The sequence below is a fragment of the Muscardinus avellanarius genome, assembly GCF_963383645.1.
Source record: "Muscardinus avellanarius genome assembly, chromosome: 19".
NCBI lineage: Eukaryota > Metazoa > Chordata > Mammalia > Rodentia > Gliridae > Muscardinus > Muscardinus avellanarius.
The window spans coordinates 13,519,612-13,535,748 of NC_137805.1; the positions used below are offsets into that span (position 1 = coordinate 13,519,612).

Below are 16,137 nucleotides of genomic sequence, written 5' to 3' on the forward strand. Positions count from 1 at the left end.
CATTGACAGGTAAGAAAGCAAGGCACTTAAGGTCAACCCCTTGCCTATCACGGAGCCAGCGGGATGCAGAGCAGGGCGCAGCCGAGGTTCCTGTGCACGGCTCCCGTGCCCTCAGCTGCCAGGCTGGGCAGGGGAGGCGAGAGGAGCCCTTAGGGTCAGCCAACTGGGCAAATACCAGCTGCTTCGCTCTCAGAAGCGCTCGTGAAGGATGCCCTACACGCTCATTGCCCACACCAGGAAACAAGACCAGAGAGCTCGCTGAGCGTGGGCCAAGGCGACCATCCCCGAGAGGGAGGGGCTCTGCCCCCTAGGTGTCCCCTCCCCGACCTGCAGAAGCCAAAGGCAATGGAGACCTGTGGGAGGGAGGCCGCTGGAGAGGGCTCCGAAGCCCCCGCTGGCCCAGCAGCTACCTGGGGCTTCCCTGGACCCTAGGAAACCTCCTGACCTTCCTCCAGGGTGGCCAGGCAGTGGAGGGGGGTTGGGGGGGATGGGACCAAGAACAGCCGCTCTGCTCCCCAGGGCCCACCGCCATGCCTTTAGGCTGGGCCGCTGCAGTGGGAGCAAGGTCTTTTGGGGGGTCCCCCACCCAGCCCCTGCACTCTGGGCTCAGGGGGCCTGGGCATTATGAGGGATACCTGATCTGCAGGCCGGGCAGGGTGTGGGGCGCGACAGCCCAGAGACCACGGGAGCCAGGACGGTGCGGGACCAGCGGAGGACACAAGCTAGGAGGGAAACGCGGTCCAGGCCTCCGAGCGCAAGGCACAGCTTCCCACCAGGCCCCGGGACTTGAAGCCCACTCTGGCACCCCCTCCGCCAGCCGGAAGAACGTGCACGGCTGCAAAGGCGCAGTGCAGCATGGCGGGCCAGGGTCACGGCTTGAGCAGGCGCCGCCGGTACAGGGCCGCCAGGAGCACCGCCAGAACCATGCTGGCCGCGGCCGCCCCAAACCACGGCACCCAGGACGCCGTCTGGACGCACTGCACCTCCTCCTCCTCCTCGGGCTGCAGGGCGGCATGCTGCGGGGGGTTGCCCGCCAGGAGGTGGGCGCTGGGGACCTCAGCCACGTGGACCCCAAAGGACGAGTACTCGTTTTCCTCCGGGCCGTGGTTGGGCTCGGAGCCCACGGAGCTGCTAAGGCTGATGGCCAGGTCATCGGTAGAGATGGAGCAGGGCTGGTTGTCTACCCTGGACATGAGCACGCCGGGCTTGCTGGGCTCTGGAAGAGAGTGCAGGCTCGCAGACCTACCGTCCTGCCGGGGTGCGCTGCCTCCGATGGCAGCGGTGGGGGCTGAGGCCTCTGGGGTCTCCTGGTAAAGAAAGAGCAGGCTAGAAGGGGCTGCCGCTGGCAGGGAGAAAGCCCGTTGGGGCCCATTCCCAGGCCTGGGCAGGAACAGCTGCCCCACTGCTCAGCTCCTAACCCGGATGCCCCTGAGGACGCCCTCCTGGAGACCCAGCCCCCTCGCTGGTGTGGACTGTGGTGGGGAGCAGAGGACCAAGCACATCGCGGGTGGCCTGGGCAGCCCTGTCCCTAGCACTCCCTCCTGTGAGCGCACTCTCCCTGGCCCCGTTCTGCTTCAACTTAATTACTTATTTATTTATTTTTGGTGCTAGGGATTGAACCCAGGAGCATTCTATCTCCAGGCTACAACCCCAGCCTGTTTACATTTTTGTTTTTAAACAGGCCTCGCTCAGTTGCTGGGGCTGGCCTAGAACCTATGATCCTCCTGTCTTAGCCTCCCAGTACTGGGCTTAGAGGTGTGCACCAGCACACCTGGCTGGGCTTGGTTTGTCCAGGTGACAGCAGCTGTCAGGTGAGGTGTGAGGCCTTGGGGAAGCAGCTCTGGGGCTGCTCCAGGCTGGGTGGCTGAGGACGCTGTCTGCAGAAGCTGGTCACAGAGGTGGTGAAGAACAAGGCACCGAGCTCAGGGCCACGAGCTCCGCCCTCCCTGCCCTCATCACAGAACAGCCTTGCTGAGCTTAACGGGGCCGTGAGCTCCACACGACCAGGAGGGCAACCCCCCACCCCATGCCTGGTCCTCCTGAGACATCTGCACTTGGCAGCTCTCACAGCCCTTAGACCATTCCTCCTGGGGAGCAGGGTATGGGGTCAGGAGGAGGCCGTCAGCGGTCTCTACACCCTCGAGGGGAGGCCATGTGCGCAAGCCCGGGCTGGAGGCAGGATGGAGGCCAGGAGGGGGCGGAGGCGCTGCCGGGCGGGCTGGGACTCACCCGGGCTCTGCAGCTCCCGTGGGTGGGCTCTTTGGATGGCATTGTGCCAATGCTTGTTGGGTTGGTGGGCAATGTGGATGGTGCTGAGCTGGTGAGCATATTAGGGGGGGTTGCACCAGCAGACTTGGCGCTGGTGGGCAACTTGGCGTGCGCTGTGCTGACAAGCACCGGGTCAGCGGGCACCTTGGAGGCCGCCGAGCCGGCAGTGGTGGACTTGGCCGGGACATCACTGGACCAGACGGTAGTCTTAGTCTGGTCGCTAGCACCCGCTACAGGAGCCAAGCCAGAGGAGGGGGAGGAGGGGGAGCGGCTTGTTCTAGACGTGGACCGGGACAGGGGCTGGAAGGAGACAGTCGGAGACACAGGCCCACGCGGTGATGTGGGGCTGGAGACGGTGCCTGCAGGTAGCGAGACAAAAGTAGAAACTCAGATCCAAAGGGCCATTACCCTGGGGGACGGGGAGGGCCCCTCCGCCCAGGCCGCACTGTCCCTACCCATCCGGGCTTCCCACCTCCTGCCAGGGAGGGGACTTTGGTCATTGTTCTGGGGCTCAAGGCCCAACTGCTGCCCCCAATCCTTAACCCATTTCCCCGAGCGTGTCCTGTCACAAGAGTGAGACACTGTCCCTCCTCTGACTGCGCCCAGGAGCAGGAAGACTGCTGCCCTCATTCTCCCCGATTTTGCTTCTCCCGCCCAGGACCCTGCCTGTGTCGGCCTTCTTCCCTCCTTGGCCGGCGGAATCCTAGACATTCCCTCGCTGCTGTCCCCCAGGGAGCTCAGGAGCAGAAACTCAGCCAAGACCAGAAAAACTGGCCCACTGAGTCAGCCATGTGCTAAATAAATGGTAGGATTTTTTTTTTTTTTTTTTTTTTTTTGTGTGTGGTACTGGGGATTGAAGCCAGGGGCATTCTATCTCTTTAGCCCTATTTTTTATTTTTTTATTATTATTTTTGTGTGTGTGTGGTTCCTTGGAAGCCCTTCTACCTCCGGGCTACACTCCCACGGGCTACACTCCCAGACCTATTTTTTTTAATACTTTTTTATGTGGAAACGGCTGGCTTTGAACCTGTGCGATCCTCCTGTCTCCGCCTCCCAAGTGCGGGGATTACAAGCGTGCGCCACCACGCCCGGCTATTCTTTATTTTTAAACAGGGTGTCACTGAGTTGCAGAGGGCCTCACTGAGTAGCTGAGGGTGTCCGCTAACCGCGATCCTCCTGTCTCAGCCTCCTGAATGCTGGAATTACAAGCGTGCGCCACCACACCCAGCTTAAATGGTAGGATTTTAAGCTACTAAAAAAAAATACAGTTTGGGGTCGTTTGTTACAGAGAAATGCTAACTGGTACACTTAGTAAGGAACTGGTTTGGTCTCTGGGGTAAACCTCCTTTAATCCCCACCTCGCTCCTCTCCCAAGGACGCCCAAGGAGCAGCTCTCATCCTAACTTCTCCGTGGGAGGCCAGGGAGGCCACACCGTGCTACCTCCCGTGCATACCTGCTGCGTGGGTGCCCCTCAGTTCTGGGTCCTTCTCCAGAGGCCCACCAGAGGTCAGAGGGCTGAGGGCTGCCAGGCTAGAGGAGGGCATCCTTGGGGCAACCCTGGAGCTGGGTGTCTGTGGGGCCTGCACTGAACTCTGCAAGAGAGAAAGACATTAAAAAGGCATCTGCTGTGGGGTCCGGTGGCACACCTGTGACCCCAGCCCTTGGGAGGCTGAGACAGGAGGGCTGCAGGTCCAAGGACAACCTCAGCAACCAAGTGAGACACTGTTCCTTCTTTTTTTTTTTGGGGGGGGGTGTACTGGGGGTTAGACCCAGGGGCATTCTACCTCTGAGCTGCATCCCCAGCCCCTTTTATTATGTGTGGTCTCTCTAGGTTGATGGGAGTCTCACTGCTTGCTAAGGCTGTCCTCACGCCTGCGATCCTCCAGTCTCAGCCTCACACGTCCTGGGATCACCAGCCCCCACCACTGCGCCTGGCTGAGCACTTTCTTCAGGCGGTTTCTGCACAGACCCCATCGTTCAGGTCCAGTTTGGTGTCTTACGAACACCCCACAGCCCACTCATCACATCTCAGTAGAATTGGTCATCTCACCCCCACCCCCTCACATGCCTTTATGGTGATAATTACAGCCCGCCATCCACCAGTGACCTCCCGCCCCCTCGCCACCCCCAGTCCGCTCATCCTCAGGTTCCTCCACCAGCTCAACAGCCCACACAACCACAGAAAGACCCTGAAGCAGCCCCCAGCTGGTGGACGGCAGAGCGCGGGTGGTCACAGGCCTGACCAGCAGGCTGGGAGCCGGGCTGCAGCGGCTGCCCTTGAAGGAACCTGGGCTTCACAAAATCAGCAGGACATGCAGGGGGCAGGAAAGGGCATCTAAGAGACCGGGTGAGCGGAAGTGGGCAGTTGGGGACAGACACAGGCGGCGTGAGGTAATCGGAGGACGTACCTCTCCTGGGGACTTTGGCTGCTGGGTGTCCTGGACGGGCATGGGGAAACTCGACTCCTCTGGGTAGCCATTGTGGGGGACACTGGGTACAGAGGGCCCTGCAGCCTCCCGTGGCGCCTCCCGTGGTGACACGGAGCGGGATGGGGTCCCTGGAAGACAAAGATTCAGAAATACCAGGAGGAATCAAGCTGGGCGTGGTGGTGCTGCCCAGCACTTGGGAGGCTGAGACAGGTGGTTCACAGGTTCAAGGCCACCTCAGCAACTTAGCAAGACTCTATTTCAAAATAAAAAAATAATAATAAAAAGGAGCCAGGTGTGTGACACACACCTGTAACCGCAATACTTGGGAGGCTGAGACAGGAGAAATGCAGTTTTGAAACCAGCCTCAGCAACAGTGAAGCCCTCAGCAACCTAGCGAGACCCTGTTTAAAAAAAAAAAAAAGCCAAGTATGGTACCACATGCCTGTAATTCCAATACTTGGGAGGCTGAGACAGGAGGATCATGGGTTTGAAGACAGCCTCAGGCAAGTAGTGAGCCTCTCATCAATGTAGCAAGTCCTGTTTCAAAAAATAAAAATAAAATAGAGTTGGGGGTGTAGCTTGGAGGTAGAATGCCCCTGAGTTCAATCCCCAATACCACAAAAATAAATAAGATATAAAGAAGGGCTGGAGTAGCTGGGCATGGTGGCACACGTCTGTAACCCCAGTGCTTGGAAGACTGAGACGAGAGGATCACAGGTTCAAGACTAGCCTCAGGTATTTAACAAGACCTTGTTTCAACATAAAAATAAAATCAGGCTAGGGGTATAGCTCAGAGGTCAAATGCCCTTGGGTTCAATTTCCAGCACAGAAAAAAAAAAAAAAAAAAAAAAGTAGATTTCCAGAGAGAGGCAGAGTGATTTTTTTCTGAAAAGGGGGCAGTGCACAAATTAGTTTGGGAACCCCGAGTCTCAGATTGGGCCAGTGGTCACCTCGTCTCCGTCCCTGGCCTTTTCCTCCTCCTGGAAGTCACTCCTAACTGACCCCTCCCACCTCCTACCCCGGCACCACCACAGCTGTCTGTATTAGAGGGGACCACTCTTAGTCTCCCCAAATGAAGAGACCAGGGAGAAAGAGCGGGGAGAGAGACGCGGGGCTCTAAAGCTGCGCCTCGTCGGCTGGGGGTCGGGCGCAGCCTGGCTCGAGCCTGCTTCCTGAGCTGCCTTCTCCCTGGGCCCTGTCCCGCCTGTCCCCTCTGGTCAGCCGCTGGGAGGGGAGGGGGCTTTGAGAGGTGTGGATAGCTTGGGGGAGGCGAAAGACCAGAACTCAGGAAACCAGGGGAGAGGGAGGGCGGAGGAGCAGGTGGGGACAGGACAGGGATGAGGGAGGGAGGGAAGTTCCCTGCGTGCTGCCTGGAGCCGGCCCACCACAGCCCAGTGACAGACTCCACCAGAGACCCTGCTGTAGAGGAGACTGAGGCGCGGGACGCTAAGGGACGCGGCCAAAGGGGCTCAGCCAGTCAAGGTTCAGCCGGATCCACCCCAGGGTGTGCTCTGCTGGTGGGAGGGAGAGTGAAGAGAAAGACAGGGCCTGGGTGCTCCTGGGAGGGGAGGCAGGCGGGGGGCAGGCGGGAAGCTCACCGCGAGGCAGGAAGCTCTGGTAGACACTGTCCACTTGGCCGGCCAGCCCCGTTAGCTCGCAGAGCCGCAGGGCCTGGACAAAGCACTCCACCCAGCCCGCCCGGCGCTGCAGGTGGTAGAAGAGTTCCCAGAGCGTGTCGCGGTTCCCCACGCTCTTGTAGGAGGCGCGTATCCGGTCCTGGAAGACATCGTGCCCCACTCCGCTCACGTCAGGGGTCCCAACCCCTTCCCCACCCAGAAGGGAGCCACAGGAGGGAAACTGAGTCAGAGCCCAGGAGAAGGCCAGGCTTGGAGCCCAGGGATGGGGTGAGGAAGAGCTATTAGGGACAGGGGTAAGCCGGGTGAGGTGGCGCACGCTTGTCATCCTGGTACTTGGGAGGCTGAGAAAGGAGGATCGCAGGTTCACAGCCAGCCTCAGCTACTTAGTGAGGCCTCTGCAACTTAGAGAGGCCTTGTTTCAAAGTAAAGAATAAAAAGTAGGCTGGGGGTGTAGCTTGGAGATAAAATGCCCCTGGGTTCCATCCCCAATACCACCAAGGAACAGTGATAAAGGCTGGGATGGTGTCCCAGACTCTGCATGAATTAGATTGCACTATGCTATTTATTTATTTATTTATTTATTTATTTATTTATTTATTTAGGTGCCATAGTTTGGTCTCATTAAATTGTGGAGGGCCTCGATAAATTCCTGAGGCTGGCCGAGAACCCTGATCCTCCTGTCTCAGCCTCCCAAGACTGGGACGACACGCGTGCGCCACACGCCGCTGCGCGATGGTATTAGTATGCCTCTGTACTGAGGAGGAAACTGAACCCCGAGGCAGAGCCTGGGGTTCAGGCAGCCCCCGGAGCACAGAGAAAGGTTTCGATGAGGGGAGAAACGGTGCGTAGCAACAATAAGACAAAAGAGAGCAAGCACTAAAAGAGAGGGGCCGGGAATGAGAAGCCAGAGACCTGCAGTCTGGGGAGATTCTGGCAGATGGCAGCAGCGTCGGAGTTTTATATTGACCTGGACTCCCGCAGAAAAACAAGCAACCAGCTGGGCGTGGTGGCGCACGCTTGTCATCCCAGCATTTGGGAGGCTGAGACCGGAGGATCCCGGTTCCCGGACAGTCTCAGCTACTTAGTGAGGCCCTCTGCAACTCAGTGAGACCCGATTTCAAAATAAAGACTAAAAAATAGGGCCGGGGGTGTCGCTCAGAGGTCAAATACTCCTGGGTTCCATCCCCAGACCCGCAAAAACAAAAAAAAAAACAAAAACAAGCAACCAAGCCGGACACCAGGGCTCTCATCCGTGATCCCGGTGCTTAGGAGGCTGAGATAGGAGGTTCGAAGCCAGCCTCAGCAATTTAGGCTCTCAGCACCCAGTGAGACCCTGTTTCCAAATACAAAATAAAATAGGGCTGGGGGTGTAGCTCAAAGGGAAAAAATGTCCTGGCTTCAATTCCCAGTACAAAATAAAAAAACAAAACAACAAGCAATCAGAGAGAAGAAATGCAAACCCACGGGAAATACTTGGTACAAACTCTGTGACCAGGTATCCCTCCCCACAGGCCTCTGCAATACCCAAAGGCAGCACAAGGGGGAGCTCCGCCGGCAGCGCGGCGCGGAGGCCGGCGAGGGAGGAGGGGAGGGAGGAGGGGAGGGAGGAGCGCGGGGTTCCAGGCCGGCCCGTCCCGCCGGCGGCCGCTCCCGGTCACCTGGTCGCTGGCTGTCAGGCAGGGCAGGAAAGGCAGAATCTCGAGGACATCCACGCAGCAGAAGCTGCTGTGATGGCGGCGGATATACTTATAGGTCATTTCCTCGGCGAACGTCATGGCTGCTCAGCTTCTCCCGAGCGCGCCGGGCCCCGGGAAGGGTGGACGGACTGAGGGGGGTGAACAGACCAAAGGAGATCACCCGCAGGCGGGGCGGGGCGAAAGCAGTTCTATCAACTTTTTGGAAGTTTTTCTTTCTTTTTTCTTTTCTTTTTCTTTTCTTTTTTCTTTTTTTTTTTTTCTTTCTTTTTTTTTTTTTTTTTTTGCAGTACTGGGGATGATACCCAGGGGCTTACACCCCAGCCCTATTTTTTTTTTATTCTTTAGTTTGAAGCGGTCCGAGTTGCAAAGGGCCTCACTAAGTAGCTGAGGCTGTCAGCGAACCGCGATCCTCCTGTCTCAGCCTCCCAAATGCTGGGATTCCCAGCGTGCGCCACCGCACCGGGCTAGTTTGGCCTTTTTCACAAAACATTTCTTTAAACCTCCTCTGTGAATCATCACCTGGGCCCCAGAGGCTCTCAGCTCTCCCTAAGAATGAATTGATAACCAGCGTGCCAGCTGCAAGAGACGGAGGGCCAACTTGGCCCTGCAGTGCCAGTGCTGGGGAGTGTGGCGCCTGGCCGGCCGCTGTGCTACAAGTGAACTGGGTCCCCTCTCAGGGGCCAGCAAGAGGCCCACTACACTGCTGCCTCGTGGGGTATGCTGTAAAAGACCGCAACAGAGGTCTTGAGGATCAGGTCCTTTCCAGAACATGATGTGCAGTTCATGATTGAACGCAGGAGCATTCTACCTCCAAGATACACTCCCAAACGTTTTTATTTTTCAAACAGGCTCTCCCTACATTGCAGACAGCCTCGCTAGGTTGCTGAGGCTGGCTTTGAACCTGTGGTCATCCTATCTCAGCCTCTCAAGTACTGGGATTACAGGTGTGTACCACCAGGCCCAGCTCTATCTGCTTTGTGTGAGTGGAGCTGGGAATTGAACCCAGGGACATTCTACCTCCAAGCTACACTCTCAGCCCTTTTTAATTTTGAAACAGAAGCTCCCTAAGTTGCTGAGGCTGGCCTTGAACCTTCGATTCTCCTGTCCCAGCCTCCGAAATATTGGGATTACAGGCATGCACCACCATGCCAAATTCTATCTCTGTTTTTATGGAAGGAGACCACTACTGCCCGAAACTTGCAGTATGGCCCAAGTTCTACCTCCAAGCTACATCCCCATCCCTATTTTATTTTGCAGTACTGGGGATTGAACCCAGGGGCATTCTACCTCTGAGCTGCACCTTCAGCCCTACTTTTTAGTTCGTGTGTGTGTGTGTGTGTGTGTGTGTGTGTGTGTGTGTGTGTGAGAGAGAGAGAGAAAGAGAGAGAGAGGGGGGGGGGGAGAAAAGAAACCCAGGGCATTCTATTTCAAAATAATACCCCCAGTCCAATTTTAATCTTTTATTTTGAAGCAGGATCTCACTAAGTTTCAGAGGCTTGCACGAACTTGCAATCCTCCTGTTTCAGCCTCCCAAATACTGGGATTACAAGTGTGCACTAGCATTTATTTTTTATTTTATTTTATTTTGCAGCACGGGAAATGGAACCCAGGGGCATTCCACCTCTAAGATACACCCCCTCTTTTTTTTCTGGTACTTGGGGTGGAACCCAGAGGCTTTCTACCTCCAGGCTATACTCCCAGACCTGTTTTATACTTCATTTGGAAACAGGGTCTCACTTAGTTGCTAAAAGCCTCACTAAGTAGCTGAGGCTGGCTTCAAACCTGCGATCCTCCTGTCTCAGCCTCCCAAGCACTGGGATTACAAGCGTGTGCCACCATGCCCAGCTCCAGCTTTTTATTTTGAAATAGAATCTTGCTAAATTGCAGACACTGGCCTCAAACCTATAATCCTCCTATTTCAGCCTGTTTCAGTTTTTTAAGTGCTGGGGGTGTAGCTCAAAGGTAGAATCTCCCTAAATTCAATCTCTAGTTTAAAAATAAGTAAGTAAATAAATAAATATGCCTCAAATACAAGCAAGTGTTACAGACCACTTACCACAATTTGTAGAAATAGCTGTGTTTACCTTTCCTTACTTGCCTTCCCATCAGGGAGAGCTGTAGGGAATGAGAGGCAAGTTCTACAGGATCGCTTAGGTCACTGGGGCAGGACACATAACAGATCAGTAAACACATACCTAAGTAAGAATCCCACCACACTCGTAATCCCAGAACTTGGGTGGCTAAGACAGGAAAATTGCAGGTTTGCGGCCAGCCTCGGCAACTTAGTGAGATCCTGTTTTAAAATAAAAGAATGCACATTAAAATAAATAAATAAAAGAATAGAGCTGGGCGTGGTGGCGCATGCTTGTAATCCCAGCATTCCGGAGGCTGAGACATGGAGGCTGAGACTGGAATGTCGCAGTTTGTGGTTTGTAGCCAGCCTCAGCTACTTTAGTGAGGCTCTTTGCAACTCATAAGACCCTGTTTCAAAATAAAGAATAAAAAATAGTGCTGGAGGTGTAGCTTGGAGGTAGAATGCCCTTGGGTTCTATCCCCAGTACTGCAAAATAATTAATTAAAATAATAAAGCCAGGCGTGGTGGCGCACCCTTGTAATCCCCTCGCGCTTGGGAGGCAGAGACAGGAGGATGGTAGAGGATCGCGCAGGTTTGAAGCCAGCTGCGCGAGCTGGTTTAGGAGACCCTGTTTCCAAATAAAAATGTAAAAATAGGTCTGGGAGTGTAGCCCGGAGGTAGAAGGGCTTCCAGGAACCCCAGTACCACCAAAATAATAATTAATAATAATAATAATAATAATAATAATAATAATAATAAAGGGCTGGAAGTATAGCTCAAAGATAGAATGTCCCTGGGTTCCATCTTCAATATCACACACACACACACTTCCAGAAGCAGTGCAGGTTATAAAAAAATTAAAAAAAAAAAAAAAAAAAAGCAGGGCAATGACACTGGAGGCCCGAGCTGCTTGGACTGCTGGTCAAGGAGCCCCATGCACTGGCCACACGAGAGCTGCCCCGGTTCGCGGTGAGATCTTGCAGGCAGAGGCCGCAGCCAATGCGCGAGTCCTAGGATGGGATGAGCTTGGTGTGTTTGGAGAGCAGAATCCCGGCCAGTGGGGTGGAGGCTTAGGAAGCCAGGGAAGGGTGAAGACTAAGGTCAAGGAGGCCGAGCCGCTCGTGTGGGGAGGACTCTTATTGGTCGTGAAACAAGGAACCCTTGGAAGAGAGGACGTGGCTTACATGAAGACCTCTTTGGAGGCCACGGGGACAGTGGAGGGGCCCGGATGGAGGACACACTTGAGGAGGCTGCGGGGTGGGTGTGGCCAGGGTGGCCACAGGCGTGGGATGCGGGAGAAGAGGAAAGTCCAGAGCTCCATCTGGAACAAGGGACACTCGGGTGCTGTGGATCCCAAGAGGTCGACGGGGAGGAAAGCGACAGACCGAGGACGGGGAGCGAGTGGGACGGTGCGGCCGCTGAGTGCGCAGCTGCTGCAGGCACCGGGCCCGCCCCAGTGGAGGGGGCAGCGCCCGTCTGCGGCCCCGGCCCCGGCCCCAGCCGCTGGACAGGGCAGGCAGGCCCCCGGCGGCCCCGCGGGGCCGGGCAGGAGCCTGAGCGCAGGTCGGTCTCCGGCGCCCTCGAGGTGCGCCCAGGACCCTGCGGAGGTCTGCGGGCCTCTCCCTTCCCTTCCCGAGGCGCCTCCCGCGTCGGTCCGCGTTAGCCCGGGCGCACACCCTGCGACCCCTCGCCCCACCTCCGGCCGTCCCGGGAGCGGGGGTGATTCGAGTCCCGCGGCCGGCCGGGTCTGCGCGGGATTTGAACCCCGGACTCCCCGGCTCGGAGGGGCTGGCGGCCGTCCCCGCGCTTTCACTTTCGCGCTCTCCTCGGGACCGCAGGGCCCGGCGGGGGCGCGGCCAAGTTTCCGAGGTCCTCCGCGCAGGCGGAAAGATCCCACAGCGGCGCGCTCCCGAGGCCGGCGGGCGCCGAGCTCCGCGCCCGAGGGTCACCCTGCTGCGGCGGGCCGCCCGCCCGGCCGCCCCGGTCCCCGCGCCCCGCGAGCCCCCCGCCCCGGCCCGGCTCCCGCGCCGCAGCCCACCTGCCCGAGGGCGTCGGAGCGAGCCCGCCCGGCCGAGCCAGGCCGAGCGCCCGCGCCCGGGGCGGCGACCTTACCTAGGGCAGCCACGACCCGGCGACCCGCTGAGCCCGGCGCCAGCGGAACCCTCCCCACCGGGAGGGCGGGGCGAGCGCGGACGCGCAGCCATTGGCCAGGCGGCGATGTGGGGCGGGGCCGCGCTGTGTGCGGGGCGGAGCTCAGTCGGCGGGGCGGCGCAGCTATTGGCCGGGCGGCGATGTGGGGCGGGGCCTCGCTGTGTGCGGGGCGGAGCTCAGTCGGCGGGGCGGTGCAGCCATTGGCCGGGAGGCGATGCGGGGCGGGACCTCCTTGTGGGGCGTGGCTACGTCGGAGGGGCGGGGCCTCCCGGCGGGGGCGGAGCGGGCCCTAGGCCCGGAGCGCGGACTTGGGCCCCTGGGCGCGCGCCGGCTCTCCCTCGCTTCCAGCGGGGGGCGCCCAGGAGCAGGTTCTTTTCTTGCACTGGTTTTGAGCAACTTCAGGGAGAGCCCAGGGTCCCGGAGCCTCGGCGAGGGCTGGCCTGGGAGTCTCTGGCGGGCTTGAGTCCGTCCGTCTCCCGCGTGCCCAAGTGAAGCGCTGCGCCCTCCAGCCCGGGGCTCGGGGCAGGGTCGACTGTCGTTCGCTCCCGCGCCCCCAGGCCCTGGCTCACAGCCCTCCCTTACGGGCGGGTGACCGCGGGGGTCGGAGGGCGCGCGCCCAGCCAGGCGCCGGCTGGGTCGGTGGGCGCAGGGCGGGGCGGGCCGGGAGTGGACAGTGCAGGGTGCCGGCGGCCCGGCTGCGAGCCCGGGCCGCCATGCCTGAGTCCTGTGCCCGCTGGTCCGGGGCCAGGTCCGCAGTAGTTAGTGCTTGCCGAAGCGGAGTCCTTCCGCTGGGACGGAGGACACTGGCTGGGGCGCAGGTCACCGGTTGTTGAGCACTTACTGCATTCCAGGTACACGACTTAAAATCTTACACCTTAGAACCCATTAGGGAGCCGGGGTGGTGGGCAGCTTGTAATCCGCGGCTTGGGAGGCGGAGACAGGAGGGTCGCGCAGGTTCGCAGCCAGCCTTAAGAGACCCTGTTTCCAAATAAAAAAGTATAAAATAGGTCTGGGAGTGTAGCCCGGAGGTAGAAGGCCCCTGGGTTCCATCCCCGGTACCACCAAAAATTTCCAAAAAAAGAACTCATTAGGTAGTCTCACAAGAATCAGGTAGGTTTATTTGTGTGTGTGTGTGTGTGTGTGTGTGTGTGTGTGTGTGTGTGTGTGAGAGAGAGAGAGAGAGAGAGAGAGAAGAAGAAGAAGAAGAAGAAGAAGAAGAAGAAGAAGAAGAAGAGGAGGAGGAGGAGGAGGAGGAGGAGGAGGAGGAGGAGGAGGAGGAGGAGGAGGAGGAGGAGGAGAAGAGAGGAGAGAGAAGAGAGACTGACTGGCGATTGAACCCAGGGCCATTCCACCTCAGAGCTAACCCCCAGCCTTTTTTTTTTTGGAGGGGGTGGTACTGGGGATGGAACCCTTCTATCTCCGGGCTACACCCCAGACCTATTTTATATTTTTATTAGGAAACAGGGTCTCTTAAGCCAGCGCGGCTGGCCGCGAACCTGCGCGATCCTCCTGTCTCTGCCTCCCAAGCGCGGGGGATTACAGGGGAATTACAGGCATGCGCCACCACGCTCAGCTTTTATTCATTTTTTTTTTTTATGGCTTCAACAAGTCTTTATTATGAAATCAGCAGGAAATAGAAAGGGAAGAGAAGAAAAGCAGTGTGTGCCTGGGGCATGCTGGAGAGCCTGAAAATGGAACTCTGCCTCCCTCTCCATTCCCAGCCTTTATTTTATTTTATTTTTTTAATTTTTTTTATTGGTGCACTGTATTCATACATCATGATGGGATAAAAAAAAAAAAAAAAACTTTTGTAGACATACATGCACACATCGCCCAGTCAGCCCCTACCCGATTCCCACCCCGTTCCCTCCCCATCCCTCCTTCCCATGCTTGGCTTAGTGGTTGACATCTAGTATTATAGCAATTTATCCAAAATTAACAATGATAATCTCACAGAACAGTTTCATTTGTCTGATACCAAGCTTTTGATGACTTAAAGATAACATTTCAATATTTCTTTTTGCTTTCTTTCTTAGCAGAGAATATTTTTTTAGGTGAAACTATCATACATTTATTTATTTTTCAGAAAAAAATCTATCCTAATGTGGAATATAGACTCTAGATACCCAAAACAATCTCTAAAAAGAACAAAGCTAGAAGATGTATATTTTCTGATTTCAAACCATATAAAGCTACAGTAATTGAAACAGTGTAGTACTGTTCTAAAGGCAGATATATAAACCATTGGAGTTAAATAAAAGCCTAGAGATAAATTCTTCCATATATTGTCAAGTTATTTTTGACAAGGTTTCCACAAACATTTGGTGGAGGAAATAATAATCTTTTGACTAAATATTGTTGAAAAATAATAATTACATGAAAAAGAATAAAATTGGACCCTTACCTAACACCATATACAAATATTAACTCAAAATAGATAATAGACCTAAATATAAATCTTAAGACTATAAACTTTTAGAAGAAGATCTGGGTCATTAAACCTCACAACATTGAAATTGGCAGTGATTTCTTGGATATGATTTCAATGGCACAGGCAACAGAAGAGTATACAAACTCCCTAAAAAATAAAAAAAATATTGTATATCCAAAGACAATGTAAACAGAGTTAAAAGTTACTGATAGAATGGGATAAAATAGCCGGGTGTGGTGGCGCACGCTTGTAATCCCCGCGCTTGGGAAGCAGAGACAGGAGGATCGCGCAAGTTCGAAGCCAGCCGTGCTGGCTTTAGAGACCCTGTTTAAAAAATATAAAATAGGTCTGGGAGTGTAGCCCGGAGGTAGAAGGGCTTCCAGGAACCCCAGTACCACCAAAAAACAAAACAAAGAATGGGATAAAATATTTCCAAATGCTATATCTGAAGGTATATTAATATTCCAACTAGAAATCCTAAAAATTAGCAACAATAAAAGCAAACAATACAATTTAGAGATAGGTAAAAGACTAACATAAATAATGAATCTCCACAGATAACCAATCTTAGTTGTCTGTTGGATGGAAAATCTTGTTTCTCTGGTTCTGGTGTGTGTTACCTATTTCTTCTTTGTAGTTAATCTCTTTGAGTATTTCCTCTAGTGCTGGTTTTGAAGACATAAATTCCTTCAGTTTCTGTTTGTCATGGAAGCTTCTTATTTCCCCATCTAATTTGATAGAAAATTTTGCTGGGTAGGAAATTTTTGGCTGGAAGTTGTTTTCTTTCAGAGTTTGGACTATGTTACTCCAAGCCCTTCTGGCTCTCATGACTTGGTTTGGGAAGTCTGGAGTGATTCTAATTGGTTTGCCTCTGAATGTCACTTGGCCCTTTGCTTTTGTTGCCTTTAAGATTCTCTGCTTGGCTTCCACATTGGTCATTTTGACAATTATGTGGCGTGGGGATCCTCTTCTCCGATCCTGTCTAAAGGGAGTTCTATAAGTTTCCTGGACCTGTGTATCGACCTCTTGCTCTATGTTTGGAAAATTTTCTGCTATTACTTCCTTGAAGAGATTGTTGATCCCTTTGGTTTCACTTTCTTTTCCCTCCTCTATTCCAATTATTCTTAGGTTAGCTCTCTTAAAATGGGCCCATATTTTTTCAATATCAGATTCCTGCTGTTGGATTTTTTTTTTCTAAATTAGAAACTATGTGTTCATTTTTGGAATGATCATCTTCTAAGAGCGAGATTCTATTCTCCATGTGGTCTAATTGGTTGTTTGTGCTTTGAATTGAGGACTTTACTTCATTAATTTTATCCTTTATCTCTTTTTGGCTCTCTCTGAATTCTTTTCGAAACAGCTCTATTATTTCTACAGTTATTTTCCTGATTTGATCTTCTAGAAATCTCTGAATTTCTGTTTTATCAGGTTCTGATGTTGTGGGGTTGT

At 54.7% G+C, this 16,137-nt stretch overlaps 1 protein-coding gene across 1 annotated transcript; it reads right to left on the reverse strand.

Moving 5' to 3' along the window:
• Window positions 1-869: 869 nt before the first annotated feature.
• MAVS (mitochondrial antiviral signaling protein) lies at window positions 870-8,110 on the reverse strand (the record flags this gene model as incomplete). The annotated part of the gene is made up of 6 exons (XM_080716422.1): window positions 870-1,307; window positions 2,230-2,627; window positions 3,723-3,861; window positions 4,678-4,826; window positions 6,297-6,474; window positions 7,994-8,110. 6 exons carry the CDS (start codon window positions 8,108-8,110, stop codon window positions 870-872), a joined length of 1,419 nt encoding a protein of 472 aa, XP_080572548.1.
• Between the last annotated feature and the right edge of the window lie 8,027 nt (window positions 8,111-16,137).